Source organism: Eutrigla gurnardus (assembly GCF_963514095.1).
Source record: "Eutrigla gurnardus genome assembly, chromosome: 12".
Classification (NCBI taxonomy): Eukaryota; Metazoa; Chordata; class Actinopteri; order Perciformes; family Triglidae; genus Eutrigla; species Eutrigla gurnardus.
The window spans coordinates 6599086-6626504 of record NC_139926.1 but is presented as its reverse complement, the minus strand read 5'-3'; the positions used below and the strand labels follow the sequence as shown (position 1 = coordinate 6626504).

General features: G+C 43.0%; 4 protein-coding genes across 4 annotated transcripts in view; 2 read left to right on the top strand and 2 right to left on the bottom strand.

The window, feature by feature from the left end:
- Positions 1 to 6272, bottom strand: part of xpo4 (exportin 4) — a 63197-nt gene extending 56925 nt beyond the window's left edge. The window contains exons 1-3 of the mRNA XM_084022797.1: positions 6136 to 6272; positions 1832 to 1937; positions 725 to 866 (exon numbers count right to left, since the gene is read on the bottom strand). Coding sequence (XP_083878923.1) covers positions 725 to 866; positions 1832 to 1937; positions 6136 to 6228 — 341 coding nt within the window. The 5' untranslated portion in view covers positions 6229 to 6272. The remainder of the gene's footprint in view (positions 1 to 724; positions 867 to 1831; positions 1938 to 6135) is intronic.
- lmln (leishmanolysin-like (metallopeptidase M8 family)) overlaps positions 1 to 27419 on the top strand; it is a 429410-nt gene that overhangs the window by 196479 nt on the left and 205512 nt on the right. The window lies entirely within an intron of this gene.
- The window catches only part of tgfbr2l (transforming growth factor beta receptor-like), a 297577-nt gene that overhangs the window by 220168 nt on the left and 49990 nt on the right, over positions 1 to 27419 (top strand). The window lies entirely within an intron of this gene.
- lats2 (large tumor suppressor kinase 2) overlaps positions 7187 to 27419 on the bottom strand; it is a 28781-nt gene continuing 8548 nt past the window's right edge. The window contains exons 3-9 of the mRNA XM_084023625.1: positions 19280 to 19412; positions 17606 to 19185; positions 16506 to 16733; positions 16054 to 16408; positions 14555 to 14737; positions 13287 to 13393; positions 7187 to 12643 (exon numbers count right to left, since the gene is read on the bottom strand). Of these exons, the coding sequence (XP_083879751.1) occupies positions 12104 to 12643; positions 13287 to 13393; positions 14555 to 14737; positions 16054 to 16408; positions 16506 to 16733; positions 17606 to 19185; positions 19280 to 19412 (3126 nt within the window). The 3' untranslated portion in view covers positions 7187 to 12103. The remainder of the gene's footprint in view (positions 12644 to 13286; positions 13394 to 14554; positions 14738 to 16053; positions 16409 to 16505; positions 16734 to 17605; positions 19186 to 19279; positions 19413 to 27419) is intronic.

Here is a 27419-nt window from a genome sequence, read left to right as displayed (position 1 = left end):
GCAGTGCCTCTTACAACCCCACTTCAAAACATCCAAACGGCCCCTTAAAATCAATGGCCTCTTCCAGAGAAACGTATAATAAGCACAACAACACTGACCACCAGCAGCGACAGAGGACAGCAAGAAAAACAAAGTCAAAGAGTGTCTGAGGGTTCAATCACAGCTGCAGCTTATTTTCTTTGGCCTGCATCACACGGAGAAGTTAGCTTTATTGCATTTTATGTTCCTCTACTCAAACAAAAGTAAACACAAATCCTTTTAGCTTGTTTGTTGAACATATCAACATGGTTTCTGTAACTTGTACATATAAAACTAGTCTGTGCTGTTCTTCTCTGCCGTCTTTACCAGCGGACACAAGAAGAAACAGCCGATCAACTCATTTTGGGCATGAAAATTATTGGATAAATCAAATTTACAACTAAAAAGGAATCTTTTTAGTTGGAGAAACTGAATTTCAAATGGTATCAATATTACTACAAACAAATTAACTACTGCTTATATTTCTTAATATTAGGTTCATTAAAAAAGCCATTAAATATCTGTGGGATTTGAAAAGTTGGTTCAAATTTCAATATCCTGTGCTTTGGACTTGTAAAACAGGAGATGAGGTCTATTAATGTTCTTGCGAACCCCTCACCAATGGAGGTCTATAAACGGTACACACACTTAATAAGAGGCCTTTCAGACACACAGGTTTAGATTTGCCTTTTTCCCTCCTCCTTACTTGGGTCTCTGTAAGACGTAGGTGAGGAGGAAGGCCCGGAGTGACTCGATGCTGGTCTTCTCCAGCAGGATCCACTCCCGCACCACCGCCTCCATAATGGCGGTGGCTGCCTGGAACAGCACATAGTCCACCTTACTGGTCTCTGGAGGGAAGAACAACAAGAGGGAGGTGAGAGAAGAGAAATATAGGGAGGGATGTAAAAAAAAAAGTGGGTTCAGATGAATTGCTGGCAAAACGCATGTTCTGCTTTGTGAGACATTTACTAGCACTTACATGTAAAGGCAGACATGCAGACATTTGCTGAAATCCCACCTTCCCCAATTAGCTGCGTTTCCATTATTGTTGCGTTTGGAGATGGGAATCCTTAACCAACATTGAACCCTTGAGACATTTTCATGTTTCTAATTTATTTTATCATTTTGGCTGTGGTAATGAATTAATATTTTAAGAGCAACCTGAGCTCCTATAATACTTCTATAATAAGTCTATAATAAACAGTGTAGCCAAATTACAGACACTCAGATCCTGAAGGACACAAATGTCCCCATTGAAACTCATTACAGGCACAATTTTGATTCCACAGCCGGAACAGTACAAACTCATGTATTCTATTAAATCAGGCTCTCAATCTGGAGCTCTGGCATCAAAATTCTACACGTTACTATTTTCCACTGGACTGAATCTTTTCATCATGTGTGCATGGTTAAATCAAGTTGACACCATGACTTGTGTGTCACATGATCAGAATCAAAACATGCAAAACAAGCAAAATCAAGCCTTATAATTATTCTAAGGATGAAGAGTACTAATAGAGTAATGCTGGGTTCGCAGGAGATGGGGAGGCGCCACAAAGCGCTATGGAGCTATGTCAATCATGGTGTAAGCCTTGCTGTTCACACTCAGTTGCCACTTTATTGGGTCTTATACACACAGTTAAGTAATAAATCCTCCTTTCATGAAAATAAGGTTCAGTTTGTCTTTAAACTGGTATAGAGAGAGTGTTTCAACTTTCTGAACATTGTGTCAATTCTGCATATAAAGAGAGGTTTCTCTGGAAAGATTCTAAAAAAAAGGAATGTGTGCAGGGTGAATTATTACAATAGTTACCTAAGATGTGCTTGCAGATGGCAAAAGGGGATTTGGATTTCCTGAAGGAGAGGAAGATGTGTTCAGCATGCTGCCTCTGTTCTGTGCTGACCATGGACGGCGGTGCCTGTAAACAAGACACACACGCAAAACAAAGCATTTGTTCACCAGACTTGGTTTATTGCTTTTCACTTCTCAGAACATCTAATCCAAATTTATATTGGTGATTTGAAAGATTTGATTTGCAGGAATGAATGTAATCAATGACAAATGGAATAAACGTATTAAGGTGAAAAACATGTATGATTAGGCAATGAAAGCTACAGTGTATACTGTGAAATGTGCATATGCATCGTGAAAACACTACACTATGTGACTGAAGTTAATATATTTTACAGTTAACAACAGTAGTCATGTTTCCATTCAATTGTCAAGTGAAATTTAAGACAATTTTTTGTAATGTTGCAAAAAAGAAATGTGAATTCCAAAAAAGTGATTCCAGTAAGTTTTACTGCTATTTTAAGAGTTTTAAGCATATTGTGATGACTATCGGGTTAATATTGTGAATCGCATTGCCCCACGCCGCCCTATAAGTGGAGACTGTACAGTATGTACAGCAATCACTCAGAGTGAAGGTAGTTCATAATAAGGCAGACCCTATTAAGAGGAGAATTTCTATCACACCCTATTACTGCTGAAGTAATTCTTTATAGAAGTACTTAAACAAGACAGCCAATAAGAGAAAACCCTCCACGATTAAAGCTCCTAATATGAAACTAACAGACTTTTATTAAGGAGTGTGGCCGTGATAGAGCTCCGTAGGAAAGTCACATTCCAGGCAGAGCTGCAGTAAACAGGACAGAAAGAGCCTTTTATCTGAACACACACACACACACACACACACACACACACACACACACACACACACACACACACACACACACACACACACACACACACACACACACACACACACACACACACACACACACACACACACACACACACACACACAAAAGATGGCAGACACGCCACGACTTAAATTAGAAAACGCATTCTGAAAGAATCAAAGAATTAAAATAAACATGTCAATAAGATGGACTATTTAACCTGATTACTGCACTAATGAATATTGTTATGTATAATAAACAATGTTACTAATGTGAAAAGTAGCAAAAAACAGTTGTCGCTCTGCAGCTTCTGACGGAAGCAGGTTTTTTTTTTTTAGATAATTTGTTTGATTTTTCAGCCCGCAACTTTGTTTTCATTCACTCTCGTCATTTTGAGCCACAACGGGCAGCTGTTTAATAAATAAAACCGGTCTGATAAACTTTAAACCGCTTGAGCAGCAGCACGAAGCAGACAGACAAAGGTCAGCGTTGAGCAGCGTAAGAGAAATCTGACTCGAGGGTATTCATTCATCAGAGTATCACAATTTAATTAGATATGTTAGTGATTTCTCGACTGAATGCAACTCTCAATGGAGCGAAAATTAAAAAAGTATTGTACCAATGTCTGAGATTTTCATTAAACATTAACTGGACCTTTCAAAAAAGTACAATAACAAAACAGTGTTTAGAATATATATGCTGCTCTTCAAACGTTTGAAGGAGCTGTTATATTGATATTATTCTTCTTTTCTTCGATAAAAGTATTTTGTGAGAGAAAAATTGTATAGTTATACATTATTTGCATTTGAAATAGTTTTGGCCCTGAAGAAGAAATGATTCAAATGCCCCTTTAGTTGATGTCCCAACGGTGTAACATGACAGCAGAGAATACTGTTGGAACTGGGATTCTGAATCTGTGTTCCAGTTGAGAAAAGTGTCGGCGACCCTCCATCGTTATTGAACCACGACGGTGCAGCTGATCTCTAAGTACGGAGTCGTTCCTGCAGTTTACTCAGCGGTTGGATTGAGGAGGTTCTAACTGGGATGTTCCACTAGGTCTGACCATAGACTGACCTTCTACTTCTACTGGGGAGTTTGAAGAAGAGCGTTAACACGCTTCCAGATGTTAATTCCAGGTTGTTATAGTGGTTTTATTGTGAAACAGGAAGCTGTTCCTGTTTAAATGTAAGCATCCAGTTGATTTGACCAACAACTGGTCATTTCTTCTCTTCTTATTCAGCTGTTGCTCAGAGAGATCTTTGTCTCAGTTGTCAGTCTGACTGAACCGTCGTATCGGAGCAATTTAGAGTACTTTGGTTGATTTTGTTAAAAAAAATGTAAACAAACACGATTCGTTCCGTTTATGTGTATCATTATGTGCGATTCCTCCAGCTGTTTGTGCAGCTATTTTGCATGTATTGTAAGTGTTTGTTTTGGTTTGGTGTGATTGGAATGACATCATTATGTAGTCAGTTTAGTGTACAGTAAGACACATTCCATGACCCCTGTCATGTTGTCACGGTGACCCCTGTCATGTTGTCACGGTGAGGGCCCTGTCATGTTGAAGTGTTGCCTTTTTCTTTCTGTCTTGAAATATTTTTTCAACTACCCGTAGTTGAAAAAATAAAGTTCCATTTTCTCTCAAACTGTTGCAATGAAGTGATGGAATTTATTGTGCAAACAATGCTTAATATAATGCAAAACAAAACAGCAGCACGCATAATGGATCAAGCCTTGTGAATGGTACAAAATTATACAACATATTATTGGACACTAGAATTTACACATTATGGTTCAAAATCTTGAAAATAATGATAGACCATCAAATACTAAAGTCAAGACACTGCCCACCCCCCCTGGAGTACATCCATTCAGAAGGAAATCTACCAAATTAAAATGTACTACAGAGATAGAATCATATTTAACAATGTCCACACATGTACATGATGATTTATGTGTTGGTATGGGAAATCACATGAAGGTGAGCTGATGTAAACAACAGATTAGAAAAGTGATATGAACCTACAAATTAACTTAGTATTCATTTTAGGCGTACACCAAGCGACAAGATTCACAGATTTTTTTGAGTGTGTATATTGTCATAGAGCAAATAGGGCTACAAATTACAATTAATTGCGCTTACAACTACTGGCTGAGAACAAGTCACCGGACAAGTTGTCAAAGAGACAACTTTCATCCCCTCCCCTCTCATTTTGTGCCTGTCTCCACGTTAACAACTGTCCATTAAAAAGGCAAATCTGCTAAAAAATCATTCAAACATAGTGAGAGTGCAACATGTAAAATGAGATTCAGAGTAGAGTTTTGCCTTGAGGCCTTTCAAGTCGCTTCCTAGCATCATAGTAGAATAAACAAATATAATCATGTAATTAAAAAGATCAACCTTCAACCAACATGTCAACCGGACAGCAGTAGTAAAGTGATCCTGACCTACAGGCCTTCAAAGAAATAGTTTAATTCAGAGTTTCCAACTACTTTGCTTTAACGTGTACATATCATCCATCTAAACATGCTGCATATATAGCTAGTTTCACCTATACTGATATATTGTCAGCACCTTAAAACTTGAACAATAAAGCTCATTTTAGAATATGATCTGCCACCCCTCACCTGTTAATCCAGACATGAAATTCAGGGTGAACATTATGGTCCATAACACCTACAAGGGCGGCAGACGTTGCTAACCATCCACCCAGAAGACACCTGTTGGCTAACACGTGAAGGTAAAGCACTGGTATTTAGTGACCAAGCGGGGCAACTGGTCCACACGAAAACCACGCCGTTTACTGAGTCCGGCTAGTCTTAAACACGGGGGAAACGAAACACAACAAGCACAACAAGGAAAAGCAAAATGGCAGAAAGGACGAGGCTCCAGCTAGCTAGTGTATCCAACACACAGACTTATGACCTGCACATGGTGCCTCGCCGCTTGCTAAGCGGAGTGTGTTCTGTCATTTACTCCTATGGAGGCTGTGGGGAGCTGAGGGAGGAGGTGAACCGCCGACTGTACACGCGTGTTTCGGGGGGCACGTTACGGGCTGAGCTAGCGCAACGGAGCCAGCGATTCAACATCACCGGGATGCTCCAACAGGCAGTGGTCACGCTCAACGGTTGGGCACGAGCCGCTGAACTTTTCGGGGCCCCGTGAGAGCCTCCACACGTTTTAGTGAGGTGGTTCGCGAGGACACGGAGGGGATGAAGACGAGCGGCGAACGTGGGGGTTTGCTCGGGATGGAGACGGGGGGACGGGGGAAGGCGCCACGCATCGCTCACACAGCGTCGGTGAAACACATTTTAACAACAAAAAACCGGGAGAAGCCGCCAGCGTCCCACACCGCCGACCTCCACCGGACACAGACCGAACACTAACGTCCCGCCCGCCGCCCCGCGGCTACAAAACAGCGTTCAGTTTCTCACCATTAAAACTTTGGCAGCGTTTTCCAGCTGTGTGATCACTTCTGGTGCACCAACCGCCGCCATCATCGTCGTCCCTCTCCAATGACGCGCCATGCGCTCTGCATTGTGGGATTACAGAGCTGGTACCCGGCAGGGTTTCAAAACAGGGTTCAATCCGGTTCGCCAACCCCTCAACTTCAGCATGGAGGCAGCAGCAGGTTATCTAATATATCTAGGCAAAATATATCACGACTACTATAACGACTTGCTGTGTTTTAATTTCTTCTACTTAAGTACAACTTTGAGATACTAGTGTTTCCATGTTCTGCTAGTTTAACTTTGTTCTACTCCACTAATTCTCTTTTACAAGTCTTGTACTTTTTACTTGATTACATTTATTTGACAATGTAAATTACTCCTTACTTTGCAGATTAATTATTTATGCGAAATATGCAAAATATAAATAAACAAATCATTGTTAGGTATTATTATGGACTAAGCAGCTCCACATAAATAGTATTTATTATTCATATTATTATTCATATTAGTGATGAACATATTAATGCATATATATATATATATATATAAATATTTAAATTCTTATAATTAAGTTTTATATTGTGGTTTCACTGCTTTTACTTGAAGATCAACCTGGAAATGCAGTTATATCAAACAAGTAGGAAAAATAAAACAGTGCAGTAAGTTTCTTTGTCTTATTTGTCCATTTATGACTTTAAATGATAAATTAAATTACAAAATTTTGAGTTCATGTTCCCATCAAGAAAAATAAGATGTCTGAAACTCAGTGGGTGGAATTCATTTAACTGTTGTATAAGTAATTAGTTGTCCCCCTGATTCTATCATTCCTCTTTATTTATGAATGTATAATCAACATTTAATTTACATATTGCACAACTGATTTTTGCTCTTGAGCCCAATTTTATTACAAGTAGATGGGAAAAATCAAATTCAACATGTGATTCATTGAAAAAACAACGGTTACAAATGATAAAGACGAATATGCCACCTTCCATTCACACATCGATACACTGCAATAAAGCACAAGTCCAAGTTGGTTAATTTAATTTATACATACATTTTACACACAAGGACTGTGAAAGCATTTTTACAAATTCTCAGTTCATACATGAATGTAAAAAAAGAGACAGCTGTCCACATTACATCATCTATAATACTGCGTAGACATGGGTTTGTCAACATTAGCACAAGAAAAATAATGGGAAAACGGGGTGGGGGGAGATAGAAAAAATATGTATATCTGTATAAATATATATATTCAAGAGTAACAATTGTATCATACATCAAGGAGCATCGGAGACAACAAGGGGCTCCTTAGAGTAAAAATACAAAATGAAAAAGGATACACAAGTAAAAGAAATCAGTCAAAGATTGTCAGTCATCACTCTGGAGCCGGAGCAACCGGGAAGGAAGCGGCTCACGCTCTGCAGAGCTGTGCTCTCCATATAAAGCTATGTTGTCACCTCTGTCCTGCTCCACCTGGATTGGCAGCCAGAGTGTTACAGAAGTGGACGTCTGGATGGGGAAGAGTGAAAAGAGCGACGACTGCTCTGCCTCAATCGCAATCACGAAGCCCTTGAGCAAGGCACCAAGCCTGCGATTTATCTGGGAAGCTCACAGGCAACACTGGCTTTATTTACATGCAGGATACTGGTTTCAGTCCAGTGGGGTTTTTGTGCATCGATGCAACAAATCTGTGAGGTGAAATTAAACATTTGAGCAATCAAATAAAATGTATAAATTTCAACATGACCCAAGTTGCACCGTCGAGCGGCTAAATAACCTGTTTTACCATTGCAAAGACACTATGTTGCAACCAGAAAAACAGAGTTTAAGAAAAATATCCCATCTAATTAATGATTGATAAATTGCCAACAAACTCTTGCTGGGTTTTAACATATATGAAAAATGGGGATAGCAAAGATCAAACTCTGCAGCCAGCTGTGTGTGAGAGAATAAACACGCTGGAGGTCATCTAGAAAAGAACCAATACAACTAACTGCACTCTGAATTACACTTGTGATTGCATTTTTCCAGACCGACCACAGTTTGAAACACGTCGTCACACATAAAACACAAACTACAAAGAATTTTGTTCATTACTGTATTAAAGCTTTTATTCTTTTGGGTCAGGTTTTCATTATTTAAGTGACGTATAACTGTTGAGAATCTCAACTACTTAAAATACAAGGTGACTAAACATGATAAACTATATTTTTAGTTTTGGCAACCACTTTTAAAAGTTAGTGTTGAGTCCTGTTTCTGCCCACTTTCCCTCTACTACTGCCTTACGCCTGTATGTAGAAAAGGTCTGATGGTCCTCTGGCACAGAGGTGTGATAAACAAGTGCATCCATTCATCCTTATAGCAAATAGGAATACCTTATATAACATGATATATCATTGATGCTGGACTGGACCACAGGACTGGACCAAACTAAGGCCAAACCAAAGAGGACTTCTTGTCCTTCTCGGCTTTCCCCCCTTCCCTTCAGTGTGTTATATGGTTTACATGTAAATGTTCTCCTGAGGGACAAAGCCTAAAGTCCAAGTCCAAAGAGAGTACCTCTCCCCTACAGACACTCTGATCCTGAACTGATTCAAACGCCTCAATAGAAACCTCGCCTTTTCTTCTGTAAAGTGATGATGTCACAAAGTAACACATTTGTATAATATCTGTCCAGCCGCTAGTTTGTCCCGCCCTCAAACAAAGCTAGTAAGAGAGGATCTGAGTGTGGAGTCTCCATGTTGAAAAGACGCAATGTCGTTTGTATGGATTCTGAAGGAAGAGGAGCTGAGGAACAAGTGGCTAAAATTAATTTCATCACTAGTCCTCAGCAGAAGAACTCTGGTTATCTGGTCATGGTTTCTGACATACACACTAAGAGGTTGACCAATCCCAACAACGTGGGTCAGCTGACCAATCACAGCAGGGGTTTTTTTGGAAGGAGGGGCAGGAGGTCAAACCATGTTTCAGAGAGGCTGAGAAGAGCTGCTGTAGCACAGCATGATGGGAAAAATAAAGCTTTTTTTTTTTTTTAACATTAAAGCATAAAAAGAGTGTAATAGGTCCACTTTACGCTTAATGTCCCGCAGGTTTATTCTGAACTTGGGATAATCTGCCTTTCGTTTTTGTGCACCAAACACATGAGATGCTCTGCAACACATTCTCACGGTCGACACTCAATTTGATTTCTATTTGTTATTTGGTTTCTATTGGAAGTTACTGACTAGAATAAGAAGAGGACTGCTGGTGCATGTAAACAAAGCCAGTGTGGATGTGAAACAACGTCCCAGATAAATAATGAAAACAGGTCAAAGAGGTCTCTGAAAAAGAAGGCAACCATAATCAGAAGGCAATCTTTTAAGATTGTGCTGCTCACTTTAGAACACAAGGCACATTTACAGAAAAACAAACTTTCCATACATTGTCAGGCAAAATAAAAACACAATCCTGATCCTCACATTTCTCCATCATCGTTATGCATCAGAGAAGAGAGAAGGGAAAAAAGGGTCTGACTTCTTTAACATTCATCAAAGTCAAATTCAGAATACTGTTGGAAAATGTTGATGCAAAGAGAGCAGTTGCTGTTTACTGATTGTCAATAAGCAAGAAGGTACTGGATGATCAACACAGAACATGGCACAAGGTCTGGAGTAAAAGTTAAACAACACTCAAACTTGTGGTCATTTCAGATAAATAAAGAAAATGTACCAAACACTAACTCTTTGTTGAAGTTGAACCATTTGTAAAATAGAAAAAGCGATAGATTCTCCATCCTGAAGCCAACCTGCCTCGCTCCTCCTCTAACTTGTATCTACTCTGCTCCGTCTCTCTCAACCAGAACCCTCCTCCCCTGCATCCAGGACCAGCCCGGCTGCAGGAGGAGAAGAGTCCACCATCGATGTTCTGATCCTCGTCTTCATCGTCGTCATCATCATCATCTGTCTTAGTCATCGAGCGGCGACACACACTCCCAACATTCAATTAGAAAGGCACACGGATCATTACTTACAAAACCCAAGCACACTCGGCAACCATGCCGACACTTCTTTAAGCCACGACAAAAGAAAAACAGGTAATAGAACAATTATAATTATAATAATGTAAATAATATTAACCACAATAATAAGCAGCATGTTGTAACTGAAAAGAGAAAATATATATATAAACCAATATATTTGTAGATTTCAGTACTAAAATGTTCAAAAAAGGATATTAAGTGTTTAGAAAACTATATATAATGTATTTTTTTTGTATTGCACATAGTCATACTATCACATGTCTGCCGTTGTAAGAACATGTTGCTTTGTGTTTTCATGACTGCCTCCAGAAGATAAGAGGAGGCTGGTTAACCTACAGCTCATAAGCTGTAAAATTGTGCATCTTGGTGTGTGTGTTTGTGTGTTTGTGTGTGTGTGTGTGTGTGTGTGTGTGCGTCAGAAACCAGTGCGACTGGTTCAGGTCCGTCTGGGTCTGGCTCTGATTTCTCCTCACTTTCTTCACCAAGGTTTCACTCTATTCATCGGTTCCCTCCTTAAAAACAAAGCATGGGAAGTTCTCCGTCTCCTCCCAGTAAACAAGAAGTCCAATTTGAACGCCACAATGTTTTCATGCTATTAGTCCTGTGATTTGGCTCCTCATCGAACTCGCACACTCTTTGTGTAGGACTTCACGTAGGTGGTCCAGTAACGGGAAGCATCTTATAAACACAAGGTTATTATGAAAGGTTGTATTTCATTTTTTCTGTCCTTAAATACATTTTTATTGTATTTTACATTATTGCCTTTTATTCACCCTTTTATAGATGTAATTGTGTATAGCTGCATTGAGGCAGAAGTTCCATCCACCTCTACTGATACGTACTTTGGCTTAACTCCTGTTGTTTCTAAAGTTACTGTGAGGAACTTTTAACTGCTTACAAAGCGTCTCTGTTTAATACCGAAGCCTCTATATGACCTAAAGAAGTAAACCAGACCATCAGAGAGAAGACCGGCTTTCTAGGATATTTGTAACAGCGACCTCTGAGGGAAGAAGGATCACTCCATCAAAACATTACACTGAACTACAGTTGGCACAAAATGAGGCAGTTGTGGATATTTAAGACAGATGGAGAACAAACATTGAATTTGGTTACTTTCATTCTATTTTTTTTTTTAAAACTGATGTAATACAAATGCAGACATTTGAAGACTGCATGCTGCCAAACTGACTGTTAACTATTTCTCAGCACGCGTCTGGGAGGATTTGTGCATCCACCTCGTCTGAGCCAACTTCTTGAAATATCGACACTGAAATCTACCTGCTTTATCACCCTGTATGACTGCATACGTGTGCGTGAGTGTGTGCACGTGCATGCAATGTGTTTTTTTTTTTGTAGCTTATTTTGCAGCAGCTGTGAAAGAGGCTGTGTGTTGCTTATTCAGTCTCCTCCTCCTGCGAGTAAACCGGTTCCACTCGGTCCGATATTTGAGTGTCAAGCAGCTCAGGTAAAAAAGGAAGTAGCTCCTGTGACAGAAGGTCACCCCCGAAGTGTTTCAGTCGCCCGTAAGACACGAGGGTGGAAGGAATGGGACAAGAAACCGCTGGAGGAACCAGAAGCAGATTAGAGATCTGTGATCCAGACGTCCTCCATGACTCTCCTTCCAGCCTGTACAGTCCTGCTCTTCTAACCGCTCCACCCTCCATGCAGGCGGTCACACAGAAGGTTGTTTCTTGGTCCCAGGTCAGGGGAGTTTTGGATTTGAAGTCACTGTGGACATGCTATAGACTCCACAAGGTGGCGATGTTCATCAGTCCCACTCCTGCAACTCAACAGTCACACATGCCAGATATGCATAGACGGACACACACCTGTGTAGCATGCACACCTCTACACACACAGGAGAAGAGGCTCATGATCTGAGCATTAGATCGGCACGCCGCTCAGGAAGCCTGTCAGTCTGCAGCTCTAGACGTACACCGGCTCACATCCCTCCCCCTGCTCTTCCTCCCCTTCATCATCCTCTTCCTCCTCCTCCTCCTCTTCCTCTTCGTCCTCCTCCTCTGGGCCGGTGCTTGGCGACACCTCGCTGGCCTCAAGCGGTTTCGGGTAGCGGAAGGGGCAGCCGTGGTCGTCGAAGAATCTGCGGAAGGTGAACTCGTAGAAGGCGTGCTCCGGGTGCTTCCCGTGCGGGGAGCAGAGCGTGTCCAAGGTCCGGGTGCTGTCCCCGCTGTCGCTCCACGCCGCGGGGCCACCCTCCTCCTCCACGGGGTCAAAGTTGGACGTGTCCATCGGATGGGCGATCTTGGGCCGGTAGGGGGCCAGCTGCTGCCGCAAATTGCTGGAGAAGTCCATCTGGGTGAAGAAGGGGTGAGCCTTGATCTCGCCGGCGCCGTTGGCACCCAGACGATCCTCCGCAGAGCAGCAGAGACGGCCGATGATGTCGACGGCCTCGGGGCTCAGTTTGACCTGGGCGGGCACCTGCAGGGTGCTCTCCCAGTTAATGACCTGCAGAGGGGAGAGACACAAGACATGGTCACCACAGCTGTAGTAATATATACTTTTATAATCGGACTGCCGTTCTTGACCTTGGAGACAGTAGGTTCACTCCAAACATGATGCCTGAACAGTTCAGGGGAGTCACTGAGCCCTGGGGAGCTCCCCATAGAACCACATACCTGCAAGGACTTTTCTTCTATTTGTATCCGCAATAGAAGTGATGTAGTGACACAAGTCGGTCGGCGGCGCTTGCACATGTCTCCTCTCTTGGGGACGAGTTTGCTACATTTGTTATAAGCTCTCTTTGCTTTTTTAAAGTAGTAAAAATCTCTTTTCATGGACTGGACTTCACATCGGTCCATTTGTCCATGTTTTTGTCTTCCGAGCTGTCCTTATTTTCAGTTGCCTGTTGTTTAAGAGGCTAACAGGTTTTTTAAAAATGTGCTGGGAGAGTACCAACTCTATATAGGCGCTAACAACTATGATAGTTCTTGCCATGTGGTTTTTGGAAAAGTTCCTCCAGTTTGAAAACGCCTCTTTGTACCTTGGAGTCGCCCACAAAGTGGCCGGGACACCAGGCTGACATTCATTTATTTATTTTTGGCCCATAATTTACTTTCTAAATCAAAGCGAGGATATTCTTCTCCTTCACCTTAATCTGAGTCTCGGTAGGCGTGGAGGCCAGGAAGGGCGGCTGTCCCACCAGCATCTCAAACAGGATCACTCCAACGCTCCACCAGTCACACAGCTGGGTGTAACCTGCACAACAACACACACAAATCAGATTCATCTCAAGAAGTAGATACAGAACAAATACACCATAATAAGTACTGACACAGTTCCAGCTACCGCATTGTTTCTGTACACATTGATTTGAAATGTAAAAATGAGTCTGGGGTTAAAGTGATGACCTTTCACAGCGATGCTGGATCAAGTAGTGTAGCCCTTTTCTTGAATTTCTCTCATCACAATAAATCTCACTCTAATGTTACACAGCAGCTACTCTAAACCACTGAGCTGGGGCCCACTGCTGGGTCTCAGACCCCCATCTAGTGGGCCGTGGAGGTACTGCCAAAAGTCATAGAATTCACATGAATAAAAACATCCAAAGAAAGCATGATTTCAACGAGCAGTTATGTTTGAATATCACCACGGCAATCAGGACACATCATCAGGTTCCCTCGGAGGCAGTGATACTAAATTAACTGGTAGCTGGTATGAAATGTCCAAAGTGTGTGGTGAGGAAATATGGCCCTGAATACATTCACTTTAGATCCATAATAAATACAAAGGGAAATCAATAAAAAAAAAAAAAAATACATGTAAACAGAAGCTTATAAATTGGAAAATAATGAAATACAAAAACAAGTAGTTTTTATATATTTTGTGAATCTTTATTTATTTCCATATTAACCTGCACATTTATTTGATAAATGAGGCTTTTATTTCTACGTATTTTATTTTATTTTATTATTTAATTGATGTATTAATTATAATGGCAGGTTCAGTCCTACATAGCAGTTCTGGGTAAAATATGTATTTACAGTGCAGTTTATTTTTTTTCTATCATGTTATGTTTTTTCTCCTTTAATATGGTCTTCACTGTCAAGATAACAGGATAAAGGTCAAATAAGCCAAATGCCTAAAATAAAAACAGATATTTGGCACAAGGATGCAAAGTATTTGAAATCAAGAGAAGGAGATTTTTAACCTCGTTATCAGTTAATGGTGCTAACTGTTCACATGATAACCTTGAGATTCTTCAGTTTATGTACTCTCTACTATACAAAGCAGCTGAATCTAAACTCTTTTGTCTTAGTCTGGATTGTTAAATAGCCAAATAAAAGGTTTTTGCCGGTCACCAGACACTTTATTCCAGACACTGTATCTGCAGCTGCTATTCGTCGTATTGTCGCCCACCTTTGCGCAGCAGCACCTCCGGTGCGATGTAGTTCGGTGTTCCCACCAGAGAGTGAGCCAGGCAGCGCTGGTGCTGCCGGTTGGCGTGCTGCTCCAGCGTCTTCAGTCGGTCGCCACAGCGACAATTAGAAACGTCATCCCAGAAGTCACTGGGCTCCATGCTGTCCTGTCTGACATGACTACCTGGAGGCAGATGGAGGGGGACAATGCTGTTAAACTGAGCTTAAAAAACACACGCCGACTGGACTAGCTGGACCGGGAAGGTAACACTCTGAAGCACGCCAGCATTCACTATAATGTAGCCACGAAATAAAGGCTTTTTCATATTCTTCCTCATTGTTACTTGTGCTTTTATTTGGAGAGCCGGGATTGTCTTCCTGTTTATCCAGGTTTTTCCACACGTTTTCCGAGAGTTATCCGACACATTTTTAATCAATGATCGAGTACACCAGTCATCTCTTTATCTTCGTATTTGTAAAATATGATTCTCCATTAGAAGTTAGTAAGTGATTCACATACTGTCATTATGAATAAACAACACAAAAATGTGAATTAAATGTAATAAAATATAATATGCCTAGGACTTTTATTGTGAATTTGGTGTGCGCTGGATGGAAGGAGTGATTAAGTTTGCCGTCTTCATGCAAACTTCAGAGCCTCCGAGTTGATAGAAATATATAAACCCGATCTGCACAACATGATTGTTTGATGCCTTTATTCTCGTGCAAAAGCTCAGAAAAATCAAGCTTGTTCCAAAAAAAGAATACCGTAGATGACCAAATAATCGCCCGCGTGCAAATACGCGCCTGTGCTCTAATAGCCTCCGGGGGTCCGACCTCATTTGGCATAATAAACGCCGGTTCAATTAAACGCCCGGGCGATTAAGTGTTTACCATAGTCTTGCACAGAAAAAAAAAGTTTTTTTTTAACAGCACTTCACCGGCTCTCACCTCTTCTGTCAGTCAGCCCCTCCTCTCGCTCTCTCTCTCTCTCTCTCTCTCTCTCGCTTGCAGGCGCGCGCACACACACACACACACAGACACACAAACACAGGCGCGCTAGACTGAGGGATATAGGGATATAGATAAATGCGCTAATGTACAGTGTTGAAATTACCGCGATCGACCCCCCCTTCCGTTATCATTCATAACACTGCTCTGATCAGCTCCCTGTGTCGCGGTAACACAGACAAACTGTCTTTGTATTTATTGTCTGATGTCAATAAAGATGCGTCGGGGGGAAAAAGTAGTTTTGTTCCAGTGGTGCTATGGTGAGCTCCTTGTTCTTTGCATGATGGTCTGGTGCTGCTCATTGCAAAAATAAATTGTAGCCTGTTGCAAATACGCGCCTGGTTCTTATAAACGCCTGGGCTCCAAGTCGATTTAGCATATTAAACGCCCGGGCTACTAAATGGTCATCTACGGTATCTTCTAAAACCGTGTTAAATCATGTCTGTCATCCTATTGAGAGCTCTAAACCATCATCACAGAGCGCCTCACCTTTCTGGTAGTACTTGGAGTTGTGCGTCCAGCGGAAGCCTGTGCACAGACCAAAGTCTGTCAGCTTGATGTGTCCGTCCAGGTCAATGAGGATGTTGTCGGGTTTGATGTCGCGGTGGATGAAGCCCATCTTGTGGACGCTCTCGATGGCCAGCGTCAGCTCCGCCACGTAGAAGCGCGCCAGAGGCTCGGGGAAGACGCCCATTCGGATGAGCAGGCTCATCATGTCTCCACCGGGGATGTAGTCCATGACGAAGTAGAGGCTGTCACGGTCCTGGAAGGAGTAGTAGAGACGCACCACCCACTCGTTGTCGGCCTCGGCCAGGATGTCACGCTCCGCTTTCACGTGGGCCACCTGGGATGAAGTACTCATATGAAGAGGCTTGCTAGGAAAACAGGAGGTGAACGCCTCCATGACTTCTTCATATGTGAACCAGAATGATTTTACTCACCTGGTTGCGGTTGAGGACGTCTTTCTTTCGCAGTGTTTTCATGGCATAAAGTGCACCCGTGTCCACTTTACGTGTGAGACACACTTCACCAAAGGCGCCTATGCCCAGCGTCTTAATTTTGACAAACATGGATTTGTCCATTTTGGCGCGGCGTAGCCTGTTGTAGTTGGACTCCTTCTGGTTCAGCATCTTCCTCATCTGCTCCTGCTCCGCTTCCGACAGGCCGGCCTGGACAGGAAGGACGAGGTTAAAGAGGCATGCTGACGGGAATCTACTCATTAAAGTTCATCTCTCACTTATCCTTCGTAATGACGTGGGTAGAGCAGCTAGAGCTGAACCCATCGCCTTGGCCTTTGTCGTCACATGTAAGCGATTCTGTTACCCAACTGTCGGGAACGTTTCTCTACAAATGCCTTTCAATCACTTAAAAGTAGGTCGAAAGGGCAGAGGCCAAAGTCATGACTCAGGACAGGCAAGGACAAGTGCGAACTCATTGACTGCTCATTCCAAGACAAAGTTAGAGTTGTTTCTAACAAAGTCCTGAGGGAGAATTCTCCACATGACAACCTCTTGGACATCACGTCTCCGTACAAGCCATTATCAGCATCATCTCGTACGCAGGCCCAACTTCACCAGACACTTTCAAGCTTCCAGTCCATCAAGTTATTATAGACATTACCACTGACCCTTTCTCAAAGGGTTTCTATTCTTCTTTTTATCATTATCATTTATAGTAATACCTTTTCATTTATATCATATAAACTAAAAAAATGACTGCTTGCAAAATAGTAAAAACTTGTTTTCTGTTCTCATTTATTTTCTACTATAATAAAGCATGTTGTAACACCTGGACATGCTGGATGCAGAAGACCTGATTCTGATTCATATGCTAGAAAATATATAAAAACACTGGTTTGCTCCTTTAATTCCTTTTTAAAGCTGCTTTCCAGAGAAGCCAAGCATTTAGAGTACATTATTTAAAAAGCTCCAAACAACAGCACGGCGACATACAGGGGTTATACGTGTTTGCTTTCAAGACTTTCATGTTCTTTTTCAAGACACACTTCACGGCCGTCTCTTGGCTTTCTGGGTGGTCTCACCTTGGACATCTCTTGCTCCAGCTGAAGCCTGCGGTTCAGCTTCTGCTGGTGGGTCTTCATCACGTTCTCTATGTGCTGCTCCATGTAGAACTTAAAAGCGAACGGTGAGTAGGTCTTGATGCGTGACTCTCTCTTCTCCTCATCTCGCCCATTCTTCCTCACTGGAACAGGCGACGTCTGGATCTGCTTCTTGTCTTTCACCGTTTTTTCTCCCTTGCCCATCTTCGTCTTCTCTTTCACCTGCTGGCTCTCCTCGGCCTTTCCGCTTCCTCCGCTGCCGCCGTGTGTGCTTCTGGCCGGAGGGCTGATGAGGTCCTGAGCTCCACACATGACCCCGGCTCCTTCCTCCGCCCCAGACATGAGCAGGTTTTTGGGGTAGGGTGGCGGTGGGCAGCGTGGCTCCTGAGCAGGCTCAAGGGTGTAGGTCTCCTCTGGCATGTAGGCCAGAGGCTCCGCCGCGTCCTGCGCCTGAGCCGCCATCCAGCTGGGGTGACACGGCCCCACGGCCGTCTTGGGCTCTGGCCTCATCACGCGGATGCTCTTGACTGGCTGTTGGATGGGTGGGGATGTTACAGCTGTGATGGTGTTCGGAGGGCCCATGGAGGGGTCCTGTTTGCCAGATGTTGGGGGCACCGCCATCGCAGGCCGGACACCGTTGGGCCCTGCAGAGCGACTGTTGAAGGAGTTGGTTCTACTGGGGACCCGCACCTCCCCCCTGAATGGGCCCTGAGGCTGGGGTTGTCTGGCCTGAGGGGCACCTTCAGGACCAGAAGGCCCCGCCCAGTGGTGCTCAAACAGGTCCAGGTTGAGGCTGGCCCTGGAAGGTGTCATCAAGCCCTGGGGCATGTCAGAGAAGTCAGGGCCCATGGCTGCCACCCCACCCGGGGAACGGGACATCATGTGGACCTGGTGGGAGGTGGGGCTGGCCTGGCGCGGGTGGGAGTGAGGGGGCAAGTACAAGTTAGCCGGGTACCCTCCCCCTCCCCCTCCCGGACCGGTCTGGCCCATGGGCCCTTTCCCCTGCATGTTGACATAGTTGTCTGGGGGCGCCATGGGGGGCGGGGCCATCTTGTTCTGGAAGGAGGCGGTCCTCTTCACTCCGTAGCCTGCAGGCTCCATCATGTGCGGCCTGGCGTGGCCGTAGTCATAGTGAGGCCCTGGGACAGGGCCCCCTGGTGGCTGAGGCTGGAGCTGCAGTGGCTGGCCGGGGACGTTGTAGCTCATCATGGGCCCGTGCTGCTCCATGCTGCCAGGGTAACCCTTCTGCTGGGCCCCTGGCGGGTACATGGTGTTGGCCGGGTTGCTCTGGGTGGCCATCCCTGGTGGATAGGTGCCCATACTGGGAGGTCGACCCATCGGGTTTCCCATGGCAGGGCCCTGTGCTGCACCAGACGGGGGCATCATGTAGTTCATGGGTGGAGCGCTCATGTAGGTTCTGGACATCTCACCCTCAGGGCCGTATCCACCTGCTCCCTCATACATTGGGCCCCCCATCTGGTGGTAGGGAGGCATCACACCTGCCTCACCTTGAGCCTCTAATGCAGGTCGGTGGTCCATTGAGTTTGGCATGCCAGCTTTTCCTGGAAGGACAAGATCCACACGTGAAGCATTAACTAAGGTGAGCAGTAATAATACGTGGAGGAGAGAAGTCAACGTATCGAGGTTGTATTATACCTGGGGAAGTCTGCTTGATGACACGGACGATGAGCTCATTGCGAGGGTCAAGGTAACCCATTTTGCTGATGTATTCCAGGGCCGCTTCAATGTTCCTACTTCCTGTCTGCTTCAGCGCCCGCACCGCCATCTCCTGTGAACAACACACAAACAAAAAGACAAGCTTATTTTGACACGTACACGTCTTTAACAACGTATTATTTCATGACACAAGAGAATTCGTCTAAACACAAGTGGCTGTGCAAGAACTTGAGAGAAAAATCAGTCACTAATTGATGAAGGAATAAGGAGACGACGGGTCTTCACAAGAACACCGGCACCCTAATCAAGCCTTTAAAGAGACATCGCTGCACATAAATAACACAAACACAGACGTGTCTGACTGCAACACACATGAGCTCAAATGAAGCAAACATGAAAAACACACATTAAAAAACAACAAACACCCACACTGGGCGCTCAAGCATCTGCATCCTGGGTCACATACCAGTGACTTCCCGTGGACATCCAGGCAACACAGTAAAAAAAAAACCATACCACCAGCACGAGGCTACTGGAAAATGGAATCATTGTTTATTATTTATCTTATTATAATGCGGGGACATGAATAAAGGAAGAGAGAGGAGAAGAAGAAAACAAACAGAGGAGGAGGATAGTAAGTGAAATATACAATTTGAGAAAATGAAAATGTTAGGCAAACAGATCCTCACTTGAAAAGAAAACGCTGAGCCAAAACAATTATCATATTGCCTCATGATAACTTTCAATGGTTGCATTAAACATTCCTGTGAATGACTCAGTAGCAGCAGGGTTTGGTCCTGTGTTTACCTCAGTGTCCCTAACAGACAAACATCAAAAGGGAATAACCACAAAGAGCTCCATTTAACAGACTTCACTGGGTCTTATCCCAATGAACACTGACTGCATGAACACCAAAGTCGACTGTAGCATTTTACATTTTTTACAACGTGTTCTTCATTTGCTCGGTTTTGTTCATTCTTAAAACGTGCTCGTGATTTATCAAAGCTCTGACTCATCTACGTTGGCAGGAAAACAAACGCACCCAAAGACCAGCAATAACAAAAGATTACTGAGAAAAGGATCATTGGAATTTCTGTTCGGCAGCCAACTCTGTAATCTGTGATACGGGACATCCATAGTATAATCAAGTCACTAATAAAACATAAAAGCTTGAGATTGTTAAAGCGATAATTTGATGCCTTGAAGTGGGGTTGTGCGAGGTACTTGTCCTTAGTCAGTGTATGGTACATGGAGTCTGGAGAAACCAGCATGGGGGCAAAGCAATGTGCTGCCGTGGACGTATTTTAGATACTAAAAGAAATGGAAGTTTGAGTGTTTGCTATATTTTGAATATTTTCTTACCTTCAGACAGCCGGGAAATCAAGCCTTTATCCATGTCTTCAAAGCCACCAGACTCCTTTCACAAAGAGTCATTTTACCTCTGAGAACACAGGAGTTGCTGGTCTACGGCTGCCTCCATCGGTTAGTTTCTGTGTGTTATCTTATCACACAATAACACAAAGACACTAACCGAACTAGAGCAGCAACTCTTTTGTTCTGTGATGTAAAATTAATGTTTTGTCAATGGAGTCCAGTGGCTTAAAAAGAGCATAAATAACCGCTTCAGGGCCCCGTCTGAGTCAAAACATCCCAAATTTAACCTGCATTTAAACTTCTATCGATTTGTTTCAACATTGACAAAAAAGATTCATAACTCATACAAGTAATCATCCAAACTACCCCGTTAAAATTATCAGAGTGGCCAAGCAGCTTCCACAACTTCTCTGGAATATCTCTGCAGCAAATTGATTGAATTCTCCTCATTCTTCATGCAAAATGGTATTTTATTGAACTATTTGCCCTTTGGCTCCCTCCTCATCAGGCGTGTGGAGCTCATCCCGGACTGCAACAGGTGGCTCTCTGTACAAGCCCAGAGCTATGTAGGTCACCTATGTGAAAAATGTTGGTTAACCACTTTGGCATTTTCTATTCGTCGGCTGCCATATAATTTATGCCCGAGACACGGCAGCAGAAATGTGCAGGAGGGAACATGCAGTGCATCGCTTTTGCGTTTACGGCCGATCATTCCTAAGGTTCTCGTGTTAGTTTGAAATCCGTGATCTCAAAAGCTTTTCAGCTCCAGATTCAACTGAGAAATCCACTCCGTAACTTTGCTTGCAGCGAGACAGAACTAACCGTGGTTCTGATTTATAGTTTGAAACGTTGGGATTTAAAACAAGCCACTAAGAAAGACGAACAAAACGCAAACTGACTTAAATCATAAGTGTCTGTTAGAGGCAACAAATATTACAACAACAAAATACTTTGAGTCAAAGTCAAAGTACCTCAGAACTGCAGTTAAGGACCGTGAGCTCATCCGTTTATCTACTTGCCAGCTGCAAGATAAAATCTATTTATTAGAAGTCATTTCTTTAAGCTTTTTGCTTAAATGCATCTCGTCGCTGCTCTGCATGAAAACACTGTCCTGTGTATGTGGTGTAGTAGATGTACACTGAGATGATTCCACCTGCAAATCAAAATTCCTTTGGACGGCGCAGCGGGGGGACAAGACGATGAACAACTTCCTGTTTGTTTCATAATAGTAAACAAACAGAGTGCGAGATAAACAACAGAAACTGCCCGGCGGAGCGACCCACACCTAGATGAGGAAATCCCCTCGAATGGCATATGACCTCACTGCAGAGACATGTCAGACCTCTGCCCGGCCGCTCCGACAGAGGCAGCATTCAGCACCGGCAGTCCCACGCCCCCGCTGGCCACAGGCAGCAACTGCAGCCACAAATTAAAGTGAAGCAGCAGCCCTGGCAGGATGAAGTCCTCGATCTACTCATTAAAACCCATGACAACAATAAAGACTACAACTTACTGAGGGTGCCTTAGGTGTGAAACCTAAATATGTGCACACTGTTTATTACAGTGTCATAAAAAGTTGTTTGTTGTTTGTTCAATAATCATCAATATCTGATCGCTGCCATTTTACACCAAATTTATTAAAAACCTGGTGCTTTGCAGCTACAACAACACATGCTTTACTATTTATGAACTATCAACGGATCAACCACTGCTCTTCCCAAACAGACCATTGAGACAGAGCACATTCAGGCTGCTGTTGCTGCCAGATTTCCCTGAACAAGAACCAGGAGAACTGAGCACTTTGTTCCTACTCTTAAATCTTTACAATGATTTCAAAGTGCCGCTGCTCGTTTGTAAATCACTCAGCAGCCGAGCAGTCAGCAGCTAAATGACTTTAAACCAGTCTGTCTATCTGATGAGCTTAGAATGAATACAAATGAAAGCGTCTCCTGTTGGCTTCTTTCCTTTAGTACATTTGTTGCGACTCATTACTGGACCGTCACTGCAGTGGTTGCCATCCTGTTGTGAGGTGTACCTGGCATAAAAGACAATACTTTCATGAAAGATTGTGTTTAGTTTTTGTTGAAATGTGTTTATAGCTATGAAGGATGTAGTACATTCAGTACTGCATTAGTGTGTTTTTCAGATTTATGTCAGCCAGAAAAAGGCTTAAGAAGAGGAACACCTCTCTAATGTCGGCCAGAAGCAACAAAAAGGAAACGCAATTTTCATCCCGTGTGGCCACTTTGTGCCTCTTCTGCCGGCGCTTTCTCGGACACACAATCAAAACAGTTTAAAAGTAGGACCGCGCTGCAGCAACTGTGGCCAGTCAGCTCTCAAAGCCAGGAAATGCCAAGGCCACACACTCTCTATGCCTTCTGTTGTGTGTGTGTGTGTCTCATTCAAAGTGTGTTCATAAAGGTGTAAATACTGCATGCTGCATGCACACACATGCTTTCTCATTGCATCCGTGTGACACACACACACACACACACACACACACACACACACACACACACACACACACACACACACACACACACACACACACACACACACACACACACACACACACACACACACACACACACACACACACACACAGGAAACTGAGTATAAACAGTGGTGTGTGTGTGTGTGTGTGTGTGTGTGTGTGTGTGTGTGTTACATTCCTGTGCAGCCAGTAGAGAGAGCTGGCTGCCAGAGACGCCCAGTAATGTCACATCATGTCCTTCTACCTCGTCTTTGCTTCTGCTTTTAAATTCAAATTTCTCTTTAAATGCATGATGATGATAAAGTACAGCATTACCAAGTTGCACATAGTTTAAAATGTAGAATTGTATGAATGTATGATGTTTTGGGGCATTCCTGCCTTTATTGGATTGGACAGTATGGCGCTGAAAGGAAAGGAGACAACAGATGTCCCACTTCAGCCACTTTGATTGTTCACATGAGGATAACAGATCACACTTTGAGGCCGTCTGCCCTCGACGGCATTCAAAGTGTTTGACTCACATTAAGAAGAAATTAAAGAATGAAAGAAAGAGAGAGGACCGACAACATTTGTTTGGAGTAAATTACGCTTTTAAACGGCTTTGTCCATCAAGAATCATGCAGAATCAATTCCTACAATTATATGACCAACTGCAATATTGACGTTTGAAATGCTCCGCCCATAGAAGACTCTACTGCATGTCAAAGCCAGCGCCTCCTAAACTACCAGCCAGTGTTGACTGTACTTTGGAGGCAGCTGTCATAGACTAGACTCAGTGTACATTAGCAGGAATGTAGCACAACATGGAAGTGATCTGATCAGTGCTCTGTTGATATAAATGTAAAAAATCATCGTGATCTCAATATTGGTTAAGTAATCAGGATTATCAATTTGGCCATAATCATGCAGGCCTACAAAACAGGGAACCGGTATTTGTGATTAAGTGAAGGGATTTTAAACTTCAACCAATCACAATGTACAATAATCATATACTACTCTTCAAAGAAGAAGATTAATCCCCCAACATTTAAACACTAGATATGTTTAGATACTTGGACTTCCAGAAGATGAGATTTAGGATTCACGGCTGACAGATTCAATCAAGTATGGCAGCCATTTTTATCGCATCCTTGGCCAACCAGTTGTATTTATCTTCTATGACTTTGTAACCCCAGCAACAGTGTTGTTTGTCTTATCATCACTTGGTTAGAACTGTCTTTTATCATTTGTTTTTATTGTGAATAAAAAAAAATGTATTGTATTATTTATGGTTGCAAACAGGAATATAAATTGGGGGCAAAACAAACGGTTGTGAGACTAAATTTAATCTGAGCCATCAAAACAGAAACACTGCTTAATATTGTTTATTGCTTTTTCTCTAGGATTGTGATTGTGTGTGTGTGTGTGCGTGTGTTTCCGTGCATGCCTGCGTATACTGGGTGGAGGCGGGCCTGGTGAATCCGGCTGTCATGGCGACAGATGTTCCTTGCTCAAATTCCTCAGCCCAGGAAGCAGGAATTCAAGCTATTTGTATTCTGGATAGTCTTTCCTGCATCTCTCCCTCTGTTGAAAGTATCCAGGCCACATTTGTACCCTTGTCAACATGGTTGCGGGCCGCAGGCCGCCGAGTTATTCCAAACGCATAATCACCAGCCTAGAAACTCTACACACGATCTGCTCTTACAGACGGACATCAATAAGCACAAACTTTCTGATATCCGTTGTCTTTTTGACCAAATTCTGAAACACGCTAAAAAAAATGTGAGAAAATGAAATCCATATGGAGGACGTTCGGGAGCAGATGGACGAATGTGCCGAGAGGGACGACAGCCGTGCATCATTTCCACACAGAGCTCCATGAAACCAGCACCACCTCTTTCTCAGAAAATCTCCAAGTTTACGCTTCAGTGAAGTTACTTAAAAGTTTCTGGAGTGTGAGTTGAGGAAAGTCTGGTCCTCCAACCCCAACACAACCATGAAAACGCACACATACACTGCTTCCAAGTCGTTACATAAATGCTGCCGTGTGCTCGCTCCCACGTGGAAGGCTTTAATATGCTTAGTGTGCACCGGAGTCCTGCCATGTCCTGTATGTACAGTTGACGGCCTGAGAACTTCACAGAGGGAAAACACAGCCCTCCTTCCCTCCGTTTCCTCTCTTCCCCGTCATCTTGATGCGTGGCATGCCGCCCCACACCCTCGCTCCCCCTCCAAAACATTTCTTCCCTTTAAAAAAGTGATTATGTAACGAGCCACATTGCTGTGTAATTTGCAGCTGGAGAAGGCGGGGGAGACAAAGATGAGGAAGACGAGGTTAGCTGATAAGAGTCGGGCTGAACAAACAGAGTGGCTTATGGGAGAGGGGAAGGAGGAATTGGGTGAGGGGCGTTCAAGGATATCGAAGCAGATCTACAGCAGGCATGATGGCTCTGGGCTATGTTTGAAAAAGGAAAAAGGCAGCTTTGTAGCCTGAAAACAGAGAACATCGGTCTATTGATTAACGACACAAATATTAATAATGATCAAGTGTGTGGACATTAATGCTACATTGTGAACCACTAATCGGAGTTGTCATGATGTGTAAAATGTAGTATTTGGTGAGAAAGTTGAATAAATACAGGCATATAAAGTAGATATTAGAGACGGAACTATGACCTGTTTATCTTCCTCACACTACTTGCTCTAAGCAGCTCATATGTCAAGAAGTTTTTATCAATAAAAATACTTATTTTATTTCCTAATCATCACAATATTGTGGTATTATGCAAATAATCACAACAGATTGAAGTATCCCGCTCCCCTTTCTATGATGCTGTATTGGTGTGATGTATATAGTGAGCTGCAGTGGAATCACTGTCCCACATTGGGGCATTTATTTTGATCTAGCTGCTCTGCTCTGAAATTATTTGAGTGAAAACCAAATATTGGAATCTTTGAGTTTTGTCGGTACACTATTGTGACTTCATTCATTCACTGTAATTCCCAAACTGTGATTCTAAATGTGTACGGACGGAGCAAACACATATGGACGGAGACACAGAGGGACAAAGAGTCTGAGGGACGAGAGACAGAGGAGGGGAGACACACGTTGGGTGGCGTCTCGACGGCAGCAGGAGGAGGAACTGTTCCACCCAGCTGCCATTGAATGTTCACTTCCTGTTTGTATTGACTCTGCCCGCTCTGCTCTGGTCCATTCACAAATGGTGGAAGCAATGGAGTCAAGCAGCCGGCATCGAGGCCGAGGAAATGGCTGCTGTTTGAGGCTCCAAGGTATTCAAAGGTTCTTCTGTTATCTTTAACAGATGTTTGAAAATGCACTGGAAGAGCTTCGGTGTCTAAAATGAACTCTCTCCAGCCAAACCTTTGATTTCTTACATTTTAAAGATATTATGCATTTTCAGAGCAAACGACAGAAAACACGGCAGGAAAAATGAGCAGATTCGTGTTGGATTGTTTGCATTGTGCAACACTGACAGTTGTGACACCACATACATCCAGGCCATGCTGACCACGGCCCTTTGAAACATTGTATCCAAAACTGTTACTTTGGAAACTTTAATGTCTTTGGGGTCAGTAAAAGTTAAGTCCCTCTAAATGAGAAAATACTGACACTGAGAAAAAACAAACAGCATATTCTCTCAGATTATAATTCATAACTTTTGTGAGAAAAAAACCTGCATATTCTTTGACATTGAAGGTACATTTATATAAATAAACATTTCATTAAGATTAATTGTTGTAAGTATGTTTTTGTCTCGTTAACTAGTTATATTTCCATAAATTTATGACTTAAATTCTAAAACCGCAATAGAAGACACTCCGAGACCAGAGATCTCAAAGCAAGGCTTCATTCAAAATGTAACCTAAAAAAGACATACATAAATGCTTTTAGATCATCATCTAGCAATTTAAATTGGAATTGGCTTTCCATAATAAAGCCACATACATTATCAATAACCAACCCAATAATCACCTATTGATCCATGACACAAACCTCATACATTTTAATAGTGTCTTTGTTAAATAACCATATTTGAACAAAGTCAAATGAACACTTCCCATGTCAACGAACCAAGAAAGTACTTGAGGTATCAGAAGTATTCATTCTGCAGAAGAACGGCCCCAGTGACTCATATATCGTGACATGATTCAAATAAATCCCAGTGAAACAGATAAAAGTGACTAAACTTCATAAACCACTTCCAGTCCGTGAGCCTCTGACGCAGCACGCATTCAGTGAGACGGGGAAAT